This window comes from Penicillium daleae (genome assembly GCF_028827525.1).
Source record: "Penicillium daleae strain IBT 16125 chromosome Unknown utg000002l_segment0_segment0, whole genome shotgun sequence".
In the NCBI taxonomy this organism is placed as follows: domain Eukaryota; kingdom Fungi; phylum Ascomycota; class Eurotiomycetes; order Eurotiales; family Aspergillaceae; genus Penicillium; species Penicillium daleae.
In genome coordinates, this window is record NW_026623150.1 from 6,359,302 (window position 1) to 6,381,134 (window position 21,833).

At 50.0% G+C, this 21,833-nt stretch overlaps 7 protein-coding genes across 7 annotated transcripts; 2 read left to right on the forward strand and 5 right to left on the reverse strand.

Moving 5' to 3' along the window:
• Nucleotides 1–1,929: 1,929 nt before the first annotated feature.
• On the forward strand, nt 1,930–2,674 carry N7458_003177 (tubby C-terminal-like domain-containing protein; the record flags this gene model as incomplete). The annotated part of the gene is made up of 2 exons (XM_056906560.1): nt 1,930–2,511; nt 2,585–2,674. 2 exons carry the CDS (start codon nt 1,930–1,932, stop codon nt 2,672–2,674), a joined length of 672 nt encoding a protein of 223 aa, XP_056770667.1.
• A 103-nt stretch (nt 2,675–2,777) lies between these two features.
• Nucleotides 2,778–4,238, reverse strand: N7458_003178 (bifunctional ornithine acetyltransferase/N-acetylglutamate synthase; the record flags this gene model as incomplete). The annotated part of the gene is made up of 2 exons (XM_056906561.1): nt 2,778–3,711; nt 3,781–4,238. 2 exons carry the CDS (start codon nt 4,236–4,238, stop codon nt 2,778–2,780), a joined length of 1,392 nt encoding a protein of 463 aa, XP_056770668.1.
• Nucleotides 4,239–5,108: 870 nt separating this feature from the next.
• N7458_003179 (origin recognition complex subunit 2) lies at nt 5,109–6,815 on the forward strand (the record flags this gene model as incomplete). The annotated part of the gene is made up of 1 exon (XM_056906562.1): nt 5,109–6,815. One exon carries the CDS (start codon nt 5,109–5,111, stop codon nt 6,813–6,815), a length of 1,707 nt encoding a protein of 568 aa, XP_056770669.1.
• A 274-nt stretch (nt 6,816–7,089) lies between these two features.
• On the reverse strand, nt 7,090–7,696 carry N7458_003180 (uncharacterized protein; the record flags this gene model as incomplete). Its single annotated transcript, XM_056906563.1, has 2 exons — nt 7,090–7,242; nt 7,316–7,696. 2 exons carry the CDS (start codon nt 7,694–7,696, stop codon nt 7,090–7,092), a joined length of 534 nt encoding a protein of 177 aa, XP_056770670.1.
• Nucleotides 7,697–11,632: 3,936 nt separating this feature from the next.
• Nucleotides 11,633–12,424, reverse strand: N7458_003181 (uncharacterized protein; the record flags this gene model as incomplete). The annotated part of the gene is made up of 1 exon (XM_056906564.1): nt 11,633–12,424. The coding sequence occupies one exon, from the start codon at nt 12,422–12,424 to the stop codon at nt 11,633–11,635; it is 792 nt and encodes a 263-aa protein (XP_056770671.1).
• Nucleotides 12,425–13,342: 918 nt separating this feature from the next.
• On the reverse strand, nt 13,343–14,786 carry N7458_003182 (dolichyl-phosphate beta-glucosyltransferase; the record flags this gene model as incomplete). The annotated part of the gene is made up of 3 exons (XM_056906565.1): nt 13,343–13,687; nt 13,771–14,556; nt 14,673–14,786. The coding sequence occupies 3 exons, from the start codon at nt 14,784–14,786 to the stop codon at nt 13,343–13,345; spliced, it is 1,245 nt and encodes a 414-aa protein (XP_056770672.1).
• A 1,644-nt stretch (nt 14,787–16,430) lies between these two features.
• N7458_003183 (uncharacterized protein) lies at nt 16,431–18,758 on the reverse strand (the record flags this gene model as incomplete). Its single annotated transcript, XM_056906566.1, has 3 exons — nt 16,431–16,568; nt 16,658–16,974; nt 17,012–18,758. The coding sequence occupies 3 exons, from the start codon at nt 18,756–18,758 to the stop codon at nt 16,431–16,433; spliced, it is 2,202 nt and encodes a 733-aa protein (XP_056770673.1).
• Between the last annotated feature and the right edge of the window lie 3,075 nt (nt 18,759–21,833).

The window sequence follows — 21,833 nt, forward strand, 5'->3', positions numbered from 1 at the left end:
ATCGCTAGAAGCGATATAGTTGAAATACAGGGTCTATGGACAGTGTTCCTGATATAGGCGATTGCATGTGCGAGTCTGGATGCGACACCGACAAACAAAGAATCACGAGTGGTTCGTGGAGGGGATTTGCTGCTCAGAACGCCGACCACGCGTCCATCGACCACTGGTTGCTCAGATATCGTGGGGAACGAAGCAAGAAGAGGGAATTGGGCAGCTTTCAAAATGTGCGCCAGACCGGTTGATTTGAGATTCGTTCCACCAGTGGCAAGTCACCCCGTCTACTTGGAGAGACAGGTTGTTCCTGTGGAGGTGAAGTTGAATGAGTCTGATTCCGTCAAATCGCCCCGCAGAGCCGAGGTTGACCATATCACAACTCCAGGGGGGGGAGCATCCGCGAAGACGTAAGAGACTGATGATAATAAAGAGAACCAGGTATGTAAGATTGAAAGCTGGGAGTGATCTTCGTTTAAAGATCAAGCCAGACTTCCAGCGGCGGAAAGGAGGAGACTTCCAGATGACCAGGGCCCAATGACGTCAAATGGGGATGCGGATGTGACCCCGATTTCTCCAGTTTCCAGTCTCCAGAGAATGGGAATCTATTCCAGACCCGGATTACTCCCCGCATTTACCGCGGAGGGTCGTGCGAGAAATAGGGATTTTGGAACCTTGCACGAAAGCAACCACCCGTGTTGGGCCTATATACTCGTTATATATCGTCGTCTATCCAGGTATAGATGTAGCGTTGGGTACAATATCTCCACTCTCCCCTCAAGGACTGAGATATTTCTGACACGGTCAGGATACAGAATCACATGCTGCCTGAAGACTGTATTTAGAAAGCTAACTAACTATCACATGTCAATGCGCAATGTGATGAGTCGTAACTCAAACATGTCCCGGATCATTACCGTCCATATAATACCTCTTTTCCCACCGACCATCCAAAAGCAGGCTTTGGTATTCAATCTATGCTATTGTACTCGACTCTTTCCTTGTCCCGTATGCGATTAACGCATCCTGTTTCCTTCAGCATGAGTCCCCGTGCTATGCAGTTTCGAGATTGGTGCGAGACCTATGCTCAAAATGGATATAGGCTAGAAGTTTGAACATGGAATGTTCCTTAATCATCCGATCCTAAGCAAAAATTGATTGATAAGATGGATGGATAGATGAGCCAAGCCAATAACAATAACTGTTGTGATCGAACGACAACATATTACTTGGGTACTCGAAGGGCATCTACCACAAAGTATTCATCAATCCTTTCAAGTACTTAAATAGAATCACACTCTTCAGGATACTTTCAAATTACGCTCCGGTTTCTTAGTCGAAATAAAACACGGATATAGGTAATATTAATAGACAAGGTAGAGGCGTCACTCTGTTGGCTTTATCTAGAAGGTCCCTAGGATGAGGCGCATCTCGAGCGGGTAGGGGCCATCTTATACAAACGTCCAGTCTGTACAGTATTCTGGAGCTTTCCCATCCTAGTACATATTCGAAGAAAACCTTACACTGATTGATATGGGATATACCCGAAATATACCCGAACTCGATCTTGAATATGTTATTCGTGATCATCAGCGTGTGGCCCCCAAGCTCCCCAAGACTTTTTCAGCCCCTTCCAGTCTAACCAGCCCCGTTCCCGCATCATAGTTATGTTTGATTGATCAATGACGAAGCGTAGATAACGCCCAGTTCTCCACTCGAAGGAACTTCTTGTACCCTTCGTTGCTAGGCCATCGTCATCCGGATCCATGCCGTGCGCCCTACCCTTTCACCATGAAAGGCAAGGATGGCTGTTGAAGACCACGGTCCAATAATAGAAATGGGCTAGCCAGGATTCAAATAGATATAAGTATCTGAATCTTCCTTTCCATGAACTTTTCTCAACAACTATCACTCTACAGCCGCAACCCTTCTATCAAAATGACAACCCTAGAATCCCTCAAAACACCCATCGCCATCCGCCCAGACCTAATCGCAATCTCTCCAACCACCCTCATCGTCCACCCACACAGCATAAGCTTCTCCGGAAGCGACTTCACCATCTCAGTCCTACCCAATTCCGAAGCTGAAACACCCTCATCCGCAGCAACCACCGAACCAACCAAAATATTCTTCGTCGACGGAAAAACCTTCTCCTGGAGCCATAAGATGAGCTTCCTCGACGCCTCCGGTCCAGCCTTCGAACTCCATCGCAAAAAGGCCGGGGTGACGTGGTTTGTTAGTTTGCCAAACACAAACGATAAGAGTATAGCTACGATTGCGCCGCAGGGACATCTGTTGAAGGATAAGTTGGATGTTTATATTCAGAATGTGGCGGATCAGGGTGCGGAGGTTAAGCTTGAGGTGAGAGGGAATGATATTTGGAAGTATAGGACTAGTGTGTTTTATGGGGGGTCGCTTGTGATGACTGTGAAGGTCAAGCGGTATTATCTTGTTTATGTTGGGATGGGTAAACGGCCTGAGTGGGAGGTGAATGTTGCACAAGGTTTTGATCTGTCGCTGGTAAGTCTTGTCCCTGCTTCTTCGGAGATGAGATTGAGTGTGTGCAATAGGCTCCAGGGCTAATGTGGATTAGGCTTCTATTATTGCGGTTCTCCTGGTCCATGTGCTATACAAGCCCAGCTATCAATCATCTTACAAGCGGGCGGATGTCCGAGAGAGGTAGAATGTCTCTTAGAAACTGCACAACCAGGTAGAGCATCTTCGAGGCTTGGGAATGAATTTATGACATGCAACAGATAATCTTTCTACGTATATTCTTGACAATTTTAAGTACGGTAGTCACCGTTGATGGTGACATACTCGTGGCTGAAATCACAGAACCAGTAGACGGCATCCTCACCACCACATCCAGCAGCACCCTTCTCACCACCACCAAGGTCAACTTCAATCTCCAAGTCTTCATTCTGCAGAATGACGCTAGCACGCTCCTCATCAACAGCCTCAGGCTCGCCGTTCACCAGCAGCTTGAGGATAGGACTGCCGTCCACAGGGCGGAAGCTCACAGAGGTACGCTCAGGCACGACAACGCCGTCCCGAACGCCCTGAGTGTAACCAACGGCGCACAGAATACGGCCCCAGTTAGCATCACGGCCGTACAGGGCAGTCTTGACGAGGGGAGAGCGGGCAATGGTGGAGGCGATCAAGCGGGCAGACTCGTAGTCGGGCGAGTTACGGACGCGCACGGTCACGAACTTGGTAGCACCCTCGCCATCGCGGACAACAAGCTGCGAAAGCTCCTGCGCAAAATCGGTGAAGATGGTCTGCAGAGCCTGATAGTCGGCGCTAGCTTTGGAGCCAGAGGCTGGATCTTGGACGGTTTCTCCACCGGCGGCACCGTTGGCGAGTACGGCAATGGTGTCGTTGGTGCTAGTATCACCATCGATAGAGATTGAGTTGAAGGAGCGGGAAACAGAGTGCTTGAGGATGGACTGCAGAGCTGCGGGCTCAACAGCGGCATCGGTGCAGAGAACACCGAGCAGGGTGGCCATGTTGGGGTGGATCATGCCTGCACCCTTGGTCATACCGGCCAGGCTGTAGGTGCGGCCTGGAGAAGAGGGCAAGGTGAAAGTGCGGGAGAGGAGCTTAGGGAAAGTATCAGTTGTGCAGATTGCTCGAGCGGTGCTCAACCAGGCGTCGTGTGTCGAGTCGAGGTTGGCGTGCGCAGTGGGGATACGGTCAAGGATCTTCTTGATAGGCAGGCTATTGCAAGAGAAAATTAGTATATGGCCAAATTCGCAGATATCTTCTGTATTCTGGAGAGATACTCACCGCTGTCCAATGACTCCCGTGCTCATCACCAATGAGCTGTTCTTCTCTGCTCCGCTGCATTCATCCACCGTCTGGCCCATCTGAACTGCATCTTCATAGCCACCCTTGCCAGTCACGGCATTGGCGCAGCCAGAGTTGATAACAACAGCGCGAATACCCTCGCCCTTGCGAGACTTCAATGTTTGCCGGCTAACCTGCACTGGCGCAGCCTGGAACTTGTTGGTAGTGAAAACGGCAGCGGCCGAGCAAGGCGAGTCGGAAGCGATGAGGGCGAGGTCGGGGAAGCGGGTGTTGGATGCCTTGACACCGACATGGGTGCCAGACACCTTGAATCCCTTCGGATACGTGCCAGATGTGGGGATATAGCGCTGCTTGGAGGCCGGAATGGCCATATCCAACGGTGCGGAGTAGCATCGGACCTGGCCCTTGAGCATGCGGGCAAAGGAGCTAACCGCCATTGTGGCGGGCTGAGCGTTGGAAACCATGTGTCCGGACTTGAACGCTGTCAAGACTGAATCACAATGGCTTGGTCAGTCACGGCGACTTATGGAGGAGGAATTGGGGAAGCTCCAACTGATGAGTCAATGTACTGCGGGCAGAAAAAGATACCCGGTCTCGGAGTTGCCGACTCGGGCACGGAAGGGCGTCGCGGTGGCCAGTCCACTACTCTTCACGACCGATAAGAGAGAGGACAGACAACAAAGCAATTTTGCACGGTTGAGGATATAAGCTGGAGTAGGGAATTGGGAGAACCCAGAATAGCTTGACAGCGCGGGATTGGAATATCTCGGTCGATGCTCATATGAGCTTGAGTTCTTTTCGGTGCATCCATGGATCTGCTTGAGTCAATTATTGGATTTATTTACACCGCAATCTTTTGGAACTAGAATTCCCTCTTACAATTTACAAAACTACATCGTGACAGGTTAAGATTAAATGCCTCACGCCAGTTTCATCCACCAGTTGTGTCTCTTCCAAACCCCATAGTCTATACACTATACTCGATAGTTGGGGCGGACTCGGAGAAACTCCAGGGACCCGCTGCTGCTCATCTTTTGAACCTCAGCGGCCCTGGCTAGACACGAAATCGACAAGGCAGCTGGAACAACGAAACACCACATTCCCAGGGCGGATCGACGACTCAAATTACCAGTGTCCTGTCCAGTAGTCAGTCTATCAGACACTCCTGCAGCCCTTTGGCAGGCACATCCCCAGCCAATCCCCCCCCCCTTGCATCGCGTCCCTGTGCACATTCTCCGGATCTAATGGTATTGTTGATGACCTTCCCTCTGCCTCTCCATCATGGACCGTCCGTTGACTCGTCCATCATGAAGCGCAAGCTGTCGAATTCCGGTCTGGAAAATGACCACCCCGAGGTCTCGACCCCCAAGAGACCACGCACGGCGCTATCCCAAACGAATGGCGCGTTAAACGGCCACGCGCCGAATCTCCCTCCTCCTTACGGCGATGCCACCTACGTGCTTCCCGAGGTACCACGAGTCCATGCGACGCCGAAGAAGACCAACGGAGTGGCCGCGACACCACTTAAAGAATCTGGGTTGAAGACGCCGACACACAAATCCAAGGCTCGATCGCTATTCGCGACACCCACGAAGCCCAAGGCTCCGACTGCCGCTACGCCGTCTCGAATCAAGAATGCAGATCGATCTGCAAAGAAAAAGAGTGCTCGAGTGCTTTTTGAGCAGGATGAGGATGCTGCTTGGGATGGGTCTGAGCAGCTTGCGGAGGAGATCCTCCAAGATGACGAGCCCGAAGCAGACGAGGCTGCTGAGCCAGTAGTGGAGAGCGTCGAGGGAGAAGACGCAGAGAAATCAAAAGAGAAAGAGGCCAAGGCTCCAAAGCGACGGGCAGGCCGACCCAAGGGCGCGAGGAACAAGCGATCACCAACCCCAGATGGTGAACTGCCTCCGCATGAGCGCTACTTCTTCCAGAATCGCGCTGGTACTGGGAAGACGTCCAACACTACTTTGAATAAGGTGTCACTCTTGACGCACGAGGAATACTTCGAGAAGCTTGGCCAATACGTGGACCCGTGCAAGGACGAGAAAGAGTATTTGCTTTCCTTGCACCACCGATCTTTCCCACAGTGGTATTTCGAGTTCGAAGAAGGGTTCAATATCTGCCTATTTGGATACGGCTCTAAACGCAGACTCGTGCAGCAGTTTGCAGATTGGCTCTACCATAAACGGTCTGTATCTGGAACCGCTCCATCCATCGTCATCGTCAACGGTTATACACCAGGCATCTCGATCCGTTCCATTTTTGCCATGATTGCGACAGCCATTCTGGGCGAGGACCTGCCATCTAAACTGGGTGCACAACCAACCGAGGTACTCGAGCTTCTACAATCAGCACTCAAGTCTCGACCAGCCAATGAAGAGCCCATCACGGTTCTGATCAACTCGGTCGATGCACCGCCCTTGCGTCGTGCCGCTAATCAAGCTCTCCTCGCCCGCCTAGCTGCCACGCCTCGGATCCGCCTGCTTCTCACCGCAGATACTCCTAACTTTGCAACAATGTGGGACATCAGCCTACGTGATCAATTCAACCTTGTCTTCCATGACAGCACAACCTTCACCCCTTTCGCTGTGGAGACCAATGTCGTGGAGGAAGTCCACACCCTGCTTGGTCGCAAAGGCCAGCGTGTGGGTGGAAAGGACGGCGTGGGCTTCGTGCTAAAGAGTTTGCCAGAGAATGCACGGAACCTGTACCGCCTTTTGCTGACAGAGGTCATCACTGTGATAGACGACGGCCACCAGTCTGACGACGAAAGGGCCGCGGATAGCGGGGGTCGAAGCGTCGAGGAACATGGCATCGAGTTCCGTCTGCTCTATCAGAAGGCGACGGAGGAGTTCATCGCATCGTCTGAGATGATGTTCCGTACTTTGTTGAAGGAATTCCACGATCACCAGATGATCACCTCGCGCATGGATCCCAGCGGTATGGAGATCCTGGGTGTTCCACTGTCTCGTGACGAGATGGAAGGTGTTCTGGAAGACCTAGTGTTAGGTTAAACGCCAAGTTGGGCTTGTGCCATGTATGAGTAAGAGTGGAATAGCGATATCGCATAACATCATGATACCCCTTTATGAAACACAATGTTCAACGTTTATCGGTTTCCCCTGGCAGTTAGTGCATGCTATGCAGGCACTCTGCTATGAAACATATCCTTAAGCTGAAAACTGCATAGAAGTAGCCCCAAGAGCATCCAGGAACGTTTTATGTACAAAATGCATTGCTCCATCTATTTCTCTCGAATCTATAACTGTGAAGGCAAGTTCTTCACTTTTAGAATTGCGCAAATGCAGCCATAGCCATCATCATGCCAAAGCTAATCTTAAACGGCCGATGCTCAGACACCATCCGGCCCAGATCAGCATTCTTGACATATTTTTGCAATCGGTTGAGAGGAAGGATGTTATACCCTTTTGACGCAGCCCACTGTACAATCACATTAGTACACCTTCAACCCGGTAGCAAAGGAACCAAGTCCAGGAACGGAGATCTCTCAAACCTCAACAAGAACAATACCCATTCCCAAAACCACAACGAGCACCTTCGAAAACGCCCTCAATCCCACACCCGCAACCAAACCCAACACGCTTCCCAAACTAATCTGGCGCATATTATCTGGCGTCAAAAGGGCGTTCTTCGCCTGGGTCGCAAGCCCCGTTCGACCCTGCTTCTGCAAAATAGGATCATTGGGGTTGACGGCCCATCCTGTTTCAGCGCTAGCCTGGCTCTCTGTTCGATAGTAGGGCGCGCTGTATTCGCATTGGATGGGGGCGGCGCGGAAGGGGGAGAGTGGGTGGAGGGTTGCTGCGGAGAGACCGATGCCGAGGCCCAAGCCTAGGCGGAGGATTGTTGATGGAGGGGAGAAGAGTGGGAAGGCCATTGTGGTGGAAGGAGACCGGTGGACAAGTATGAGAAGGTTAATGAAGGGATTTGTATAGAGTATTCTGTGATTAGATGTCGAGATGATGTGGGAAGTTGGGATGAAAGAAGGAGTCAGCATGAAGCTCGGTTTTGGAGCTTGTCGATAAGATTACCGCGTGATGTCATCGCTGGTCACTTTCCTCGCAGGTGCCCGTGGAACCGCGTCGGATTGGCCTGTTTGGAGGAAATCGCCGTTTTGACCTGAAATTATAATTCTAATTGTAATTATCAAGCATCCGAATTCCGAACGTGAGTCTTATTCCCGAGGGGTAGTTCTGCAATATAACTTCTTAGTATGAGGACTCAATGGCAGTGGTTTCCCATCTTTGAGGTGGTAGATCTGTATGTAGTTCTACCAGTTCTACCACTTGAGTAGTTCCTTGCAACTATAGCGAGGGTTTCCAGTCTGTATGTATTGCATGGAGAGAGAATTTTAAACCCTAGCTGCGCCCATTGTATGAGGAGACTTTCTGGCCCGTCAACCTCGGTCCAACAAGCAATGATCTCGATGTATGGATGTATGCAGCAAGAGAAGCGGAGTCAAGCCACAACGTATATTGAAATAATCAAAGGACGAGGGTGAGTACGCGATTGATAATCATAGGGAATCCTGGAGATAGGCGGCGCGTTCCAGAGACCTTGCACAGGCGGACAGGACAGTATACTGAGAAGACTAACACTCAATGAATCGATTATGAAATGACCACTCAAACTGGAAACCACCATGTGCAATCAACCCAAGCACCCTAGGCTTTTGTTTGCCTTCAAAACGACGAACTTTGGTCTGAATAGATGGATTTGCCGCCGTGCGACGCGTACATTATTGCTATGCGCTTTAGCACCTGACATCTTTCTCTGCGTTAGCGCTGTTGTGGCCTCGGCCTGCATTTGTGAACACAGCGACTGATGCCAGGAATTGTGGTGCATGTGGCAACACTGTAGGCCTTCCATATCCCTTTCTGTAAGCTATTCCGCTAATACATACAATAAGTGTACCTCCGGATCATGCTGTGGCGGGAGCTGCTCGAGCAATGCTGGCCTCGAATGGGCCCAATATCAGAATATTTACACTCAAACGCAGTCATATTCGCCAAACTTCGATCCCACAGGAGTAAAGAGTTTGACCAGCGATTATAACAACACGATAACCTACGTTGGGTTATACGCACCGGATCCAAATGCGCAGATCACCATCTATGGCTCTCAGCAAACCTTCCCGGCTGTCGAATTCATCCTCAATCACCGCGGATATCTCCACGCCGAGCAAACTGGTACTTATACAGTCTCCACTACAGCGGACGACGACATTATGATCGTCTGGCTGGGCCCCTTGGCATACAGTAGCTGGAATAGGAGTAATGCCAAACTTGAAAGCGCTTGCCCTACGCTACCAACGGTGACCTATACAGCGAATTTGGTCCAGGGGCAATACTACCCTCTGCGCCTCATGTTCGCTAATACCGTAGGTGCGGCTATCGAGAACATCACGATCACTGATCCAGTGGAGAGGTCATCCTTGGAGCCACCACGACTGCCAACCCGTCTATTATTCAATACTCGTGTGATGGTGTCACGGCCCCTAAGTACCCACCGTTTGGACAGGAGACCTGAGCAGCACTCCTTGAGAGATGGCAACATGAAAGTACCGAAACTTCTAGTCTCAACGCGTGAGGGAAATTCGACGAGGTTGCTAGTTTTCCACAACTCTCGCAATCTGATACTGAGTTTCCGAGAGCCTGTAGAAGTGAATGAATGTTTTGTTTCTAAATACTCATCCGATAGCCGGTGATATCTTAGAACCTCATCGAGTCTGTCTTTAGAGTTCCGAAAAATCCAATAGCCATCTTGTTTGGATTGACGTGGAATCATCCAATTAACTCAAAGGGTCGGTATATATACTAATCCTAGCCTTTTCCACAAAATTCTGCCAACCAGGATAAAGCGCCCTCGGAATGATCGAAATCCGATCCCCAGCCTGAAGACTACGCATCCAGGGTAAGTCATCCTCTGCATGAAATACCACCTGGTGCTCCTGAGTCACTCGGCTTGCATGCATATTGGTCACCAGGCGAACGTCCGAACACCCCGACACCTCTTCTCTTCCGGGAGCTCTTTCGATTCCCAGATCAAACCACGTCCAAGAATTTCGATAGGTACCATGGTCTTCGGTAAAATTGCTCCATCCCTGGTCATGGCTCCAAATCTCAAAGTGAATCTCGCGAACGGGAGATCTTCCGCCGCCTTGGATGGGTTCTGAGATCAGGTATGGCGTCCTGTCGCGGCAATCCCTTTCCAGGTAACTCAGTACTCGGTCCTTGGAGGCTTCAGAAAGAACCCAGTACTGGGCATAATCAAGGATTTGAAGGACGAGTTCAGCCGGTAGCTTCTTTTTAGGATTTGGAGGGCCTCGTATGCATCCTCCGCGTCCCGTGGGTAGTGAATGCTTGAGGCTGAGGCCCCCATTTGCACGATCCTGTAGCCTCAACGTTTTTGACAGTCGCTGAGCGAACGTATCGACTTGTCAAAAGGTCACCAGTTCCGTAATGAACGATGATGGAGTAGAAAATGTCAGGTTTGGGTGTATTGGTTGGTTGCTAAGATGAGATCGTAGATATGCCAGAAGACTTCCTGTATTTGGGCCTCTGATGGGCTTCTCGTGACTTTGCGATAAGCAGTTTGCTTGACTGTGGTCGGTCGGCTGTTGATTGTCAATTTGCGTATGGACAGACCCCCTATTAGTCAGTTACTCACGACAGTTACCCCAAGTAGACTTGATGATACTCGTCAGGTTAGTAGGGAGGGTTTGGGTACGTGGCAAGTCATGCTGGACAGAGCCTCCTGTCATGCGGCATGTCAGGCGGTCAAGCGGATGCGTGTCGTTCAAAATAACCATACCCAGCCAGCCCTGGCGACAGTGATATCTATCCTCTATATTGACTCGATGGCTCAATCAATAATAGTGGACATACTTGATCTCTGTGATTTATTCATCAGAGAACAATCAATGACTTGAGAGATTGGGTAAGAATTACCCCTTGCCTCTATCGAGTAAGTGTCGCACTGACTGTTCTAGTTTAAACTGCGGCAGACAGACAAACATGGATCGCGACGTGTACAACACGCTGGATCTCGGCATCTGCATATACCTCCCAGGAGGCACCGAAGGCTGAAAGTCCTATCATTTTATTGGCGCAGTCAACCTTCAGTTTGCGGATATGATCTGCCAATTTCAGCCTCGCACTGCCTCACGACTAGCACGGGGGCTTTTGCTCGTCCACTGTCATAAAACGAGAATATCCCTACTCCCTTTCAGGCAATTGTCTTGAAATGAGCGCCATATTACAACATGACCAAGGGGACTAGTCCCGCAAATGACAGCCTCCACAAGCCCAGCCCCGTCTCTCTGGTCTCTCGCTTTATCATCACTTCCCGAGAAAGACCAGCGAGTCTTCAAGGACCCAAAAACCCCACGCAACCCAAATTCTCAATGAAATCCTCTTAGCGCTCGAAACACAGCGCGACCGATGCAAACGGGACAACTGGACGACCATCAGTATCGCTGGGAAAGAACTCGTCATTCGCGATGCTAAGATCGCTGCGCACGTCAGAAAGTTCCTGGAGGTAGTTGATATTGCAGTTCAATTCGATCCTGTACATGCGGCGTTACCATGGGCAGGCGTACGATTCTTGCTCCAGTTGACATTGAATGGATTTGAAACTTTTGCCCGCCATTGTTGAAGGCCTTGAGAAGGTGACGCAGTTAATAGCTCGATGTGGGATTCTTGAGGGTTTGATCTTTCGGCAAGGGAAGGCCACGACTGATGCAAGAATGAATCTGAAAGAGGAGATGGTGAAGCTATCAACTCCTAGCCAATTTCCCCCACGGTGAATTGAATTAAATCCCGCTGATCAAAGGAGTCCCCTCACTCTTCGGCATCTCAAGCGCAAAGAATTTCACAAGGCGCCCATCCTCCACCGAAGCGCACCACCCCGGCGAACTACCCCGCCAAATAAGCTGCTGTGCCTCCCAGAGGAAACGAGAATCACTAGCTGGAAGTGGATAGAAGGTAATATCCCTACACAGTGGGCCAAACTTTGCCGCAAGATCCAACACGCCTCGCGCTGCACGCTCCCGTCCTCCCACCGTGGCAGCAGGATAATAGAAGCGCGGATCAAGATAGAATAGGACATTGCTCCATTCGGGTAATTTCACAGAAAGCAATTTCGCAGCACGCTCATACTGCTTAAGCGTCCGTTTCGGCACACCCATCTGCGTATGCACGAAGAAGTATACCTCAAATCCGACACTGCGAATACGTCGACATGCCGTGGGACTAAGCGTATCGAGAAAACCACCTAGCCGATCTAGATCGAACGAGTTCCGGAAGAATAGCATGTTCTGCGAGTAGAGATAGTCCTCGGCTTCGTCGTGGATTTGGTGGTTTACTGCGAGGAGTTTGCGCGCTGTGCCATCTTCGCCGACCCAGCTTGGACACATTGAGAGGGCTCTGTAGCGATTGCGGATTGTGAAGACGTTGCCGCGGTCGCTTATGACGATTAGGGGTTTGTTGATGTATTCGTTGGGTACGGTGAGGGCGTATTCGTAGATCTTCAGGCGGAGCTCTGCTGGTAGTTGGAGGAAGTAGGCTGCATTGAGGTCGTGATTGGATTTCCTCATTGGTCCCATGTTTCTGGTGGACGTGTCGTTCAATGAAATCTGCAGTGTTTTCTTTCGTCTGCTTCGTTGTATAGCAAGATTTAGTAGTCGTATTGATCAGTGAAGACCTTCGATGGAGACGAATGTCAATTGTGATGTAGATTAAGAATTTGCTTCTGGGCTGCACAAAGTGTGAAAGTGTTGAATGATACGAGATTAAAATGGTAGAAGTTTGAGTAAGTCAATAGGAGAAAAGACTGCTTCTTTGACAATCGCACGGTCTGTTGACTCGGCAGTCATGCCACGCTTCTTGTATGCAGCTGAGAGAATCCGATCGATATCAGCTCTCCACCGTGTGGCGGTCATTGCGATCAAAATCAGTCCAAATAGGTGGCGAGGAACAGCTCGGAAGGACTAATCTAGACCGTTGCGTCGTAAGACTCGGTAACTGGAAACTCCTTTAGCCAGCCTATAGATCCAACACAAGGGTCTCCACTAGGGCTATTCTGAGCAGACTGCTTGCCAGCAGAGAGGCGACATTTCATTCTTAGACATAAGCTCAAACCAAATCATATTCGACTGGGTGCCCAGACAGATTCAGCCCGGTGGTTCCACCCGAACAGATGAGCTCCCGAGTATCGGCAAGATGGCATGAACGAGGGATTATAGTTGACCCGATATTTTCGATAGAGTTAGCGATCTACAGTCCTTTCTCGGGATTCCTTCCTTTGCCTTTATATATACACTAATTTCCCAGTCTTCGTGTGCTCTTTTCAAGTGGATACACACGGATATCTCAAGGGTATAGGCTCGCAAGCACGGGACACTACTTCAACTGATCCGAAAAAGACACCAAGAACGCCCAAGAAAATAAGAGAAATCACCGCAGGAGCCGCGGTCTATAGATAAGGCGCCACCAATAGCGCAGCATGGCTTCATGTAAATATTTCACTTCTGCCGATAAATGCCAAGCGACCATGCTGCGCGCAGGACCGCCAGGCCCCAGGCCATGCCGATACTGTCGCGAATGACATTCAGCTTACTGCCTCCGACCTCATGCCATCCCACGGGCACTTCCGCCACCGGGATGTGGGCGAACTCGGCCAACATTAGCATCTCCACGTCGAAGATCCAGCCTTCGGAGTGCATGTAAGGGACAATGAAGGGCAGTGAGTTGCGGGAGAAGAGCTTGAAGCCGCACTGAGTATCCTTGACGGTTGCAGTCTTGGGCGGTGTCATTAACCATAGGATCAGGTGGAAAGAGTGCATGAGGAAGTTGCGCAGCTTCGAACGCTGTTCGGTCATCGTTAGCAATTGATTTAATCCAGATTATCGCCCTTTGGTGAAACTCTACGCAGGAGGTAGTAATCACTCACCTTGACAACGGCCTCGCTGCCCACCATATGCGCGCGCGATCCAACAGCCACGCCACGACCCCGGGCATCCTCAATTTCCTGGCACGCCTTGACAAGTTTCCCAAGGTCCTCAAATTTACTCGCTCCGTCCGCGTCCGCGAACACGACATATCGGCCGCGCGCGTGCCGCATACCATGCGTAACGGCGCCGCCCTTGCCACGGTTGTGAGTCAAACTGACCACTCGAATCGTCCCAGGCGGGATGTGGACGCCCTCCCGCACCTTGGGTGTCCAGGGCCCTGCATACCCTTTAGGGTGCAGCGATAACTGGTGGTCCCTCGCAAAGGCGAAGGCGACCTCCTCTGTACGATCCGTTGATCCATCCGATACAATAAGTATTTCCCACCCACGTTCTGATCCCGAGCTGGCGGCATGGCCGTTCGTTGCCTGACCATTCGACGCTGTCTTGCGCTTGCGCGTTGACCGAGTTGAGACAGTACTAGCCTCCCTCTCTTCTTCATGGCCCACAGTGCCGTACATATGCTCCAGGTAGTTGACAGCTTCTTCCAACATGCCCGCAAGTCGGTCTTCTTCATTGTAGGCCGGGACGACCACGGACATGAAGAGTTCTGCGGGGTCTATTTCAGGCTTCTTTGAGGAGCGCTTTTGGGCATCGAGGTTGTCGAGCCAACACGGAAGTGGTTCGGGGTTTGTGATAGCGCCATCTTTGGCAAGGGTCTTATACTTCTTTTCTTCCTGTAGAGGATACCGCGGGGTCGGAGCGACAACGAATAGGAAGGTAATGAACTGTAGATAGGAAGAGAGGTAAGCCATTGTCAATTGGTAATGTGGAACGCGTACTCGGGCAACTCGGAGGCTGTCGCGCATCACCCTGGCGTAGGAGGCAGCGCGGCCGAACTCACCAGGACAAACAATCCCAGCGCCGTAGCTAGAACAGCAGCAAAGAGAATGGAAGGCGGGACATCAGACACAGTGGCAATGCACTGGCGGCAGACACTGCCCCAAGATTCCGCCATGGTGTTGGGTGTTTGGCAACTTAATAGCTGAGCGCAGTGACGAGCGACGGGAAGTGATGCGAGGGAGACTCGAGGGAGGCCCGGGGATTATAGAAGGCAATCACTCGGCCAGCCATGCAAAAAGCAATTAAGATGGACACATGGAAACAATCACACGAAAGAATCTTGAAACCCCATCGAAAGAAGGGCGAGAAAGCGAGAGAGGGGAAGGGAAGACAGTTGGAGTGAGGAGGTGAGGAGTGGAGGTACCCATGTTGATACTGTAATCGGCTAATCGCCAGCTTGGCCTTTTTATCGGCACCGAGCGTCTTAAGCCCAAAATAAACTAAACTACTATAGTGGGGGGAAGGTTGACCCGGTCATTCGGCGAGCACTCATGGCTTTCCTGGAATTTCTTATTCGCTCGAATGGAATATTTATCCGGCTTGAAAAGAAAAAGTCAAACTCCGGGTACCTTAATTCGTTGAGGCTACGTTGTCGTTAGTTGCGTTTATTTTACTGTGCACCGTTACGCATGTTGACGGGTCCTAATCGACCTTGACCATCTCGATAATCACTATTTGAGATATCAAGAGATTGAGGTCAAGCTCATTTTACTCATTAAGTGTCGATAGTCCAAAATAAACATTTTCTTAACCTCAATTTCGCGATTCAAAAGAGGTCTTCTGGCAGCAAGAAGCAAGCACATTGGGGATCCAAACTTAGGGGGCCTACCAAACGAAGGGCGCATTCGGGGCAATAAATATCTCATGAATGCTTCAAGTGGTGATACCATGCATACGAGGATATCCTAGTGAAGTAGGTTCGGCGATGGTTAGGCGAGGAGAACTGTAATTCTTCCAAGGAGAGCGAGCATAACCAAGAGACGAAGAAGGAAAAGGAACCTTTCACAGGTGTGTATCTTCTCTCCATTCAGTCCATCGTGACCAGTATATACCTCTTAATTTCCCAAAAAAATCTATGAATATCCCCTCCTCCTCAGATCCATCTACTCAAAATAGCGTAGCAGCGGCTGCTCCAACCTGTCAGCTCCCGGGTTCGATAGTATCTGGCTGATCGATCGATGCAAAGCGGCTCCCAATCGTGGCATAGATCCGGAGATAATGGAGAAAAAGTTCCGGCTGGGTCTCCTTGAAAGAGAAGCGAAATCAAAGCGAAACTCAACCAATCAGCCAGCTTTAGCATTCAGCCAGGAACGGTATTCCGGGAACGAGAATTCCAAGCGGCATCCATCCACCCTGGCTGATATCCCCCGGGAAAATCCTGGTAGAAGGTCCGCGAACTCGAAAGCAATGCAAATCATCATGTCCTGGGGTGGCTCCAACGCAAATAATCCGCAAGATGATCCGGTTGAATCTGTTCCAACCCCCGGGATGGAGGCTTCCATGGGTTTCCTTCCGTCCATTTGGGCATGAATTGACACTGTTTGTCTCAACTGTCGTCAAAATTTGATTCCAGGGATTGCGTCTTGTCTATAAGGAAAGGTAAAAGAGAAGAATCCGTTGCTCCAAAATGTCAGTGTCCCGGTCCTGGCCAGATCCTGACTGCTCCGATCCGCGATCAAACGGGGAAGAATAGGCTGCATGCTTCCCAGGTATCAGCTTGTTCCTTCGTGACTGTTGAAAGTCAAAGCTGTAATAAAGTTCACGTGTCGTGGTGTCCAAAAAATGGTCTAGATGGTCTGCTATTGAGGCCTCCACAAGACTCCGCAATCGACGCATTCCCGAGCGCACGCTGAGTGATGCTGAATCTGCGGTTGATATATGTTATCCAGCGATCGAACTGCATGTCAAACCAATTAGTCCGACTCCACTTTATCGAGAAAAAACAAGATAAATCTGATATGAGAACCAAGGAAAATTGCTACAAACCGTTGCTATTCGCACGCCTAACCAGAGGCACCTGTGCTTGCGGGGGATGGCAATGAAAGGTTGTTCAATAACAGGTCTCTCATCCTCCGAGGGGGCATCTTTGAAAAAATCATCGGGAAAATAGAGTTGGCTCCATGATTGACCACGAATGAGAAAGTCCTCTGGGAGGTAACGAGCAGCGCCATCGTACTGTAGGAAAGCCTTGTCTTCAGTCTTGTCGAAGTTGATGTCGGGCCCAATGAGGGCGTTGAGGAACCTTGCGATACTGGTCCAAGGGATGAATTTCTCGACTTGCTGCATAACGTTCGGATGTAGGGCTAGGGCCCCAGATGAATGACAATGAGATGTGCGCACTTGGATATATGCTAGGATCATCGATATAGTCGAGTAGGACGGAGATTGAGTGGAAAGTGAGGGCACTGCCTTGCAGGGCCATTCGAGGGAGAAGGACGCTTGGATCTGTTGGTTCGCCAGCCTCCTTGATCTTGGTTTCCAAGTCCAAGTCCAAGCCCGACGTCCAGTTAATTGCGAGTTTATAGTTTTCTGTGGCTGACTGGTGGTCTTTTTGACAAATTTCCATAGCCATACCAGGGTCAGTGTCGCCGTATTGAAGGATAGACGCGATATTACACGACATAATATAAACTCCTGTTTGACCCTGGCGGCCCAGGTACCGAGCTTCATCTCGCAAGAGTGACAAAAAGTGGTTTGCCAAAGTAATAAATTGATCAGCCGGCCATTCATTGAACAAGGCACTATGAGTGGCAATGAACGCAGTAACCATGGTATGTTGATTCAAAGTATGTTGACTCAAAGCTTTCTGCTGTCCACTATACGGACTGAAAAGAAGCACCACACTCTCTCGCGCATTAGGAAAAGGACGTACACTCACTAGCGCTTTCGTGTAGTGGAAAAGCTGTTGAAGCACATCTGGACGAGCTAATACTGCAAGATGGTGTTGGATACGGCCCACGTCAGGGCTGCTATCAGCATCTTGATTGTACCAATATCGCGAGACTCCGGCCCAAACCTCCCGGTCTCTCATATCTGACTCTTCCACAGCCATACGATATCGTGCTAGATCTCCAAGACACTCGATCCAAGTCTCACGGAACACGATAACGCTTTCAAGCAATAGCGTCATCATCGAGTACGCGAGGTAGATGAAGTTTAGCATGTATTCCAAGGAGTCCGGAAGCTTTTGTCGAAGCAGCTCCAAGAACGAATGAATGCCGTATCTCCACATTCGCGCAGGCATTGCATATTTTCCAGCAAGAGACTGTAACACCAAACTGGCGGATGGGTGCTGGGATGCGAGAAAAAAGTCGTGATGTTCATAGAGCAGTGTTCGATGCAAAGATATCATTGCTTGCCACTGGGTGTCTGATAATTGGGCTTTGGATTCAGTTTGTTCCTTGTCGACCTCAATGCATTTCCTTTCCACCATGACCAGCCCGGAATAGATCATTCGAACCTCGTTGATGAGCTGCTCTTCTGTAATTGGGTTGGTCTGTGGCTGTCTAAACATCGGTGGTGTGTCCGAATACTGTGACTCGGATGACGGCTCCTTCGAGGAACCAGACGAATACTGGTCACTGCGCCCATCATTGGATTCATTCCCTGGATTTTGTTGAGGAGGTGGCTCATCATCAAGTTCCATTTGCATTAAATCATCATCTCTAACCCCAGCTCCAGTCCCATCTTGATGCCCATCATTACCGCCGCCGCCAACTCCTTTCTTAGGAGGCGTCGCGGGCGTTGAATGAAATCTTCGCAATCCCAATCGCAAATTCTCATCATGTATTGGGTGATAATCAGAATCTCTGGTCAGCTCCGATTCGTCCGTGAGCAAGTCCTTTGACAGTACCCCAGCACTGGTATCATCATAGCTGGTAGGTTGATTCGAAGCGGACGTGGACCGCCTTCGATCCCGCTCTCTAATAGTTCTTGAGCTGTCTCTGCGATGGACTCTCTCTGCGCGAGCTAATTTTGTGCGCGAGGATGCTTTCGACACTCGGGCTCCTTGACTACTGGAGGTATCCACAGTACAGTCATCTGGTAGAATGCCAGCAGAGAGTGGCAGACTAGCTGAGGAGCACATGCGATTGGCCGTCGGCACTTCAGGCGACAGCTCCTCCAAGTGCAGACGGCTTATGGAGCGCCTAGGATGGCTGTTAGTTGGGAGGCCTAGCAATGCCACGGATGTGACTTGCCTAGGAGACAGATCGTATGGTAAGGACCTGCCTGTACCTCGCCAGCCTTTAGCATCCAATCGGGAGGTACCGTGTTTAGCTCCATAAGAGCGACGCTCTCTACGAAAGGATGACCTGTCCATCGTATGCCTTTTATGTGGCTTATGATTGGATTGATTGTTTCAGAACTTGTCCACTTGAATCATCTGACATCTGACCTAAGCGATGTATTAGCTAATCCGATTTTCGCTTGCATGATGTGCATCGCTGGCAATTAGGCCTGCAGGTGTGTGTAGAAGGATCGAGAAAGTCAAAAAAAAAAAAATAGGCTAAGAGTGGCGGTGGCGGGGAGAGGGAGAGAACGAGCAAGACGGGGTTCAACGGATATTGCAGGGGGCAGGACTGACGAGGTTGTTGTGACTGCGATGGTTGGGCTCCGTTGTACAAGGAGCACCATCGATATGGAGGCAGTGACCCGGGTCCAGAGTTTATGAATGATATATGATCGGGAGCCTCGAATACTCATTGAAGCCGTCCACTTGCCCAGAACTAGGCAGACACCCGGGTGTAGAAGGCCACCTGGGCAGCCAGCGTGCCTATATATGGAGATATGGAGAGGGCAAAGGCAGAGAGGGTCAGGAGCGAGTGGAGTAAGATTGGTTGCTGAGGTCACCCTGAACGAGCTATAATAATAATTCTTCCCCAGCCGCAAGGATGTGATCTTAGCGTCGGTTGCCTACTCCGTTTTCGCATTGTTGTTTGGCAACCCTCCAAGCCGCAGGGTTAAACCCCAAAAATGATTAACATGGGACAAAACTCCGCATGACATAGTGAGCATTCGGATATTCGTGCGCCATACATCTGATCTAGCAAGATTGTGATATTAAATTCATCCGACCGCCTATCCTAGTCGTCGAAAATCCATTTAGATCGATACGCTCGGCAAAGGTACTGAAACTATGTACCTTTAATCTCCAAAACACCCCAGCTGTTCACCTGTGCCGCGCGCCATCTGTGTCAAGCTATTCCACTGCTTCAGACTGCGAAAAGAAAAGAAATAAAACAAATAAATGAAGCTTCATTTCAACATATCAGCTTGAACGACTTGACCACGAGGCCTTTCAGGCTTCCTTACCCACCTGCGCCTTAACCCAGACCCAGAACATTTCCCAGCCCCGCCCAGGCTGAGGTCCTGTTCGGGAATAAATGACGATTGCGGCAGATCATATCCCTCACCTGGATACTCAGTTATGTCTCAATATGTGATTTATGAGACAACGCAGCGACTTGAGCACCACTGAACATGGCTCGCTTCACCGAAGCGCCTAGGCGAAACAAGCCATTGTCCTCCCGGCGCATCACCCGGCTCCCGGGGTTCGGCACCACCCTGCAAGGTCTGACGGAGAAACGATAATATGCCTAATGCCCGAGACGCCCTCTTCGACCTTGATCTTGGAGGTCCATGACCTAAGCTTCAGCGAGGCAAAACTCGTCCTGAGTTATTACCAGTCCTGAACCAAAGCCCTTGCGTGTGCGGACAAGTTTCTTTGAGCCCAACTCAGATCAGACCGCTTCGAGGACGCCATAGCTCTTAGCACTCGCTCACCGATATTTCGATGAATCCCAAAAAGGAAAAGGACGACGCCCAACTCTGCTTGGCTGTGAAAGGCCAATTCTGGAGACGAATCTTGAAACGCATCTCCAACTGCTAAAACGCCCCAAATTTGGGGTCATCATCAGGCTGCCAGCCGTTACTGCTCCCCGTCTCGCATACATCAATATTTCGCTCCTCTGGGGTGTTTATTTCCAATTCCCGCATCTAAATCCGTCGCTGATCGACAAGAGGGCCGCCATAATGAATATCTTCTCCAGCCCGACAGCGTTCGGACCACCCTAAGACCCAAGGCCGGAGTAGGACGGAAATGCGGCCTGAGGGAGAAACAGCAACCCAAGTCCATGGTCAGTTGCTGGTCCATGCTTTGCGATACCCGATGAATCCATTTCGTCGGGATTGTATGTGTTGTGGTCAGTTGATGACTCTCTATGCCAATTCAAGCCCAACACATGGCTCTCTAGCAAGGTTGCAAAGCAAGGCCACGCTGGCGCTTGTCAGTGCCGTTTTCTAGTGCTTCGAAAGGTGTGCAGATTATCAATTCTAGCCATTTAGGGTTCTTGATTTATATTGCATGATATTTCTAGCAAAAAATTAATGCCCTGCTCGTGGGACCATGCTGAGGTTTGCTACTTGTATTGATTCTTCATCGTGTGGGCTAGATGGTACATTCTTTGTCGTATCTAGTTTCCGTAATAAGCTCTGTCTTCCGAGGCAATAGAGTCGCTGATAACTATACGAGGCTCAATTACGTATTAGCATCGATTCATCTCGTGTTTGCAGGGCGGTGATTCCCTCAAACAAAAAATGTTCCCAATACCGATTTTGAGTGATGGTGATGAATAAACAAACTATAGGATGCGGTTCCAGTACCATGTTTCCATACATCTTCCCACACCTTCATGGTCAGGAGACTTCAGATAACAGTGATGACAAGGGTAATTATTGGCCGGGGAAGGGAAATTCCATTCCGGAGTAGGTTAGTCAACTGGATTAGCTATTGGTGTGATTCTAAAATTCCTCGATTAGCCGCATACATCCGGCGAAGTGAAGCTAACATTGCACCATACAAGGCCTGCTACTGGCTAGGTATATCCTCTACTATTTCGCAACCTATCAATAAAGCGCGTCATGTTCGCAAATGTAGACACATATTGCCTCCAAAAATAAGGTGGTACAGTCAAACTCGACTCAAACAGACTTGGAAGACAGTATGATTTGAGATTCTGAAGACTATTAGCCTATCCAGGAGTTATGCAGCAAATCGATGCATGGATGGTTTACTTGGAGGATATCATATTTTCTCGGTAGTCATAATGCATTCGAACCAAAGCTGTATCACTTTTGTACACCGAGGTAGGAAAAAAAAAAA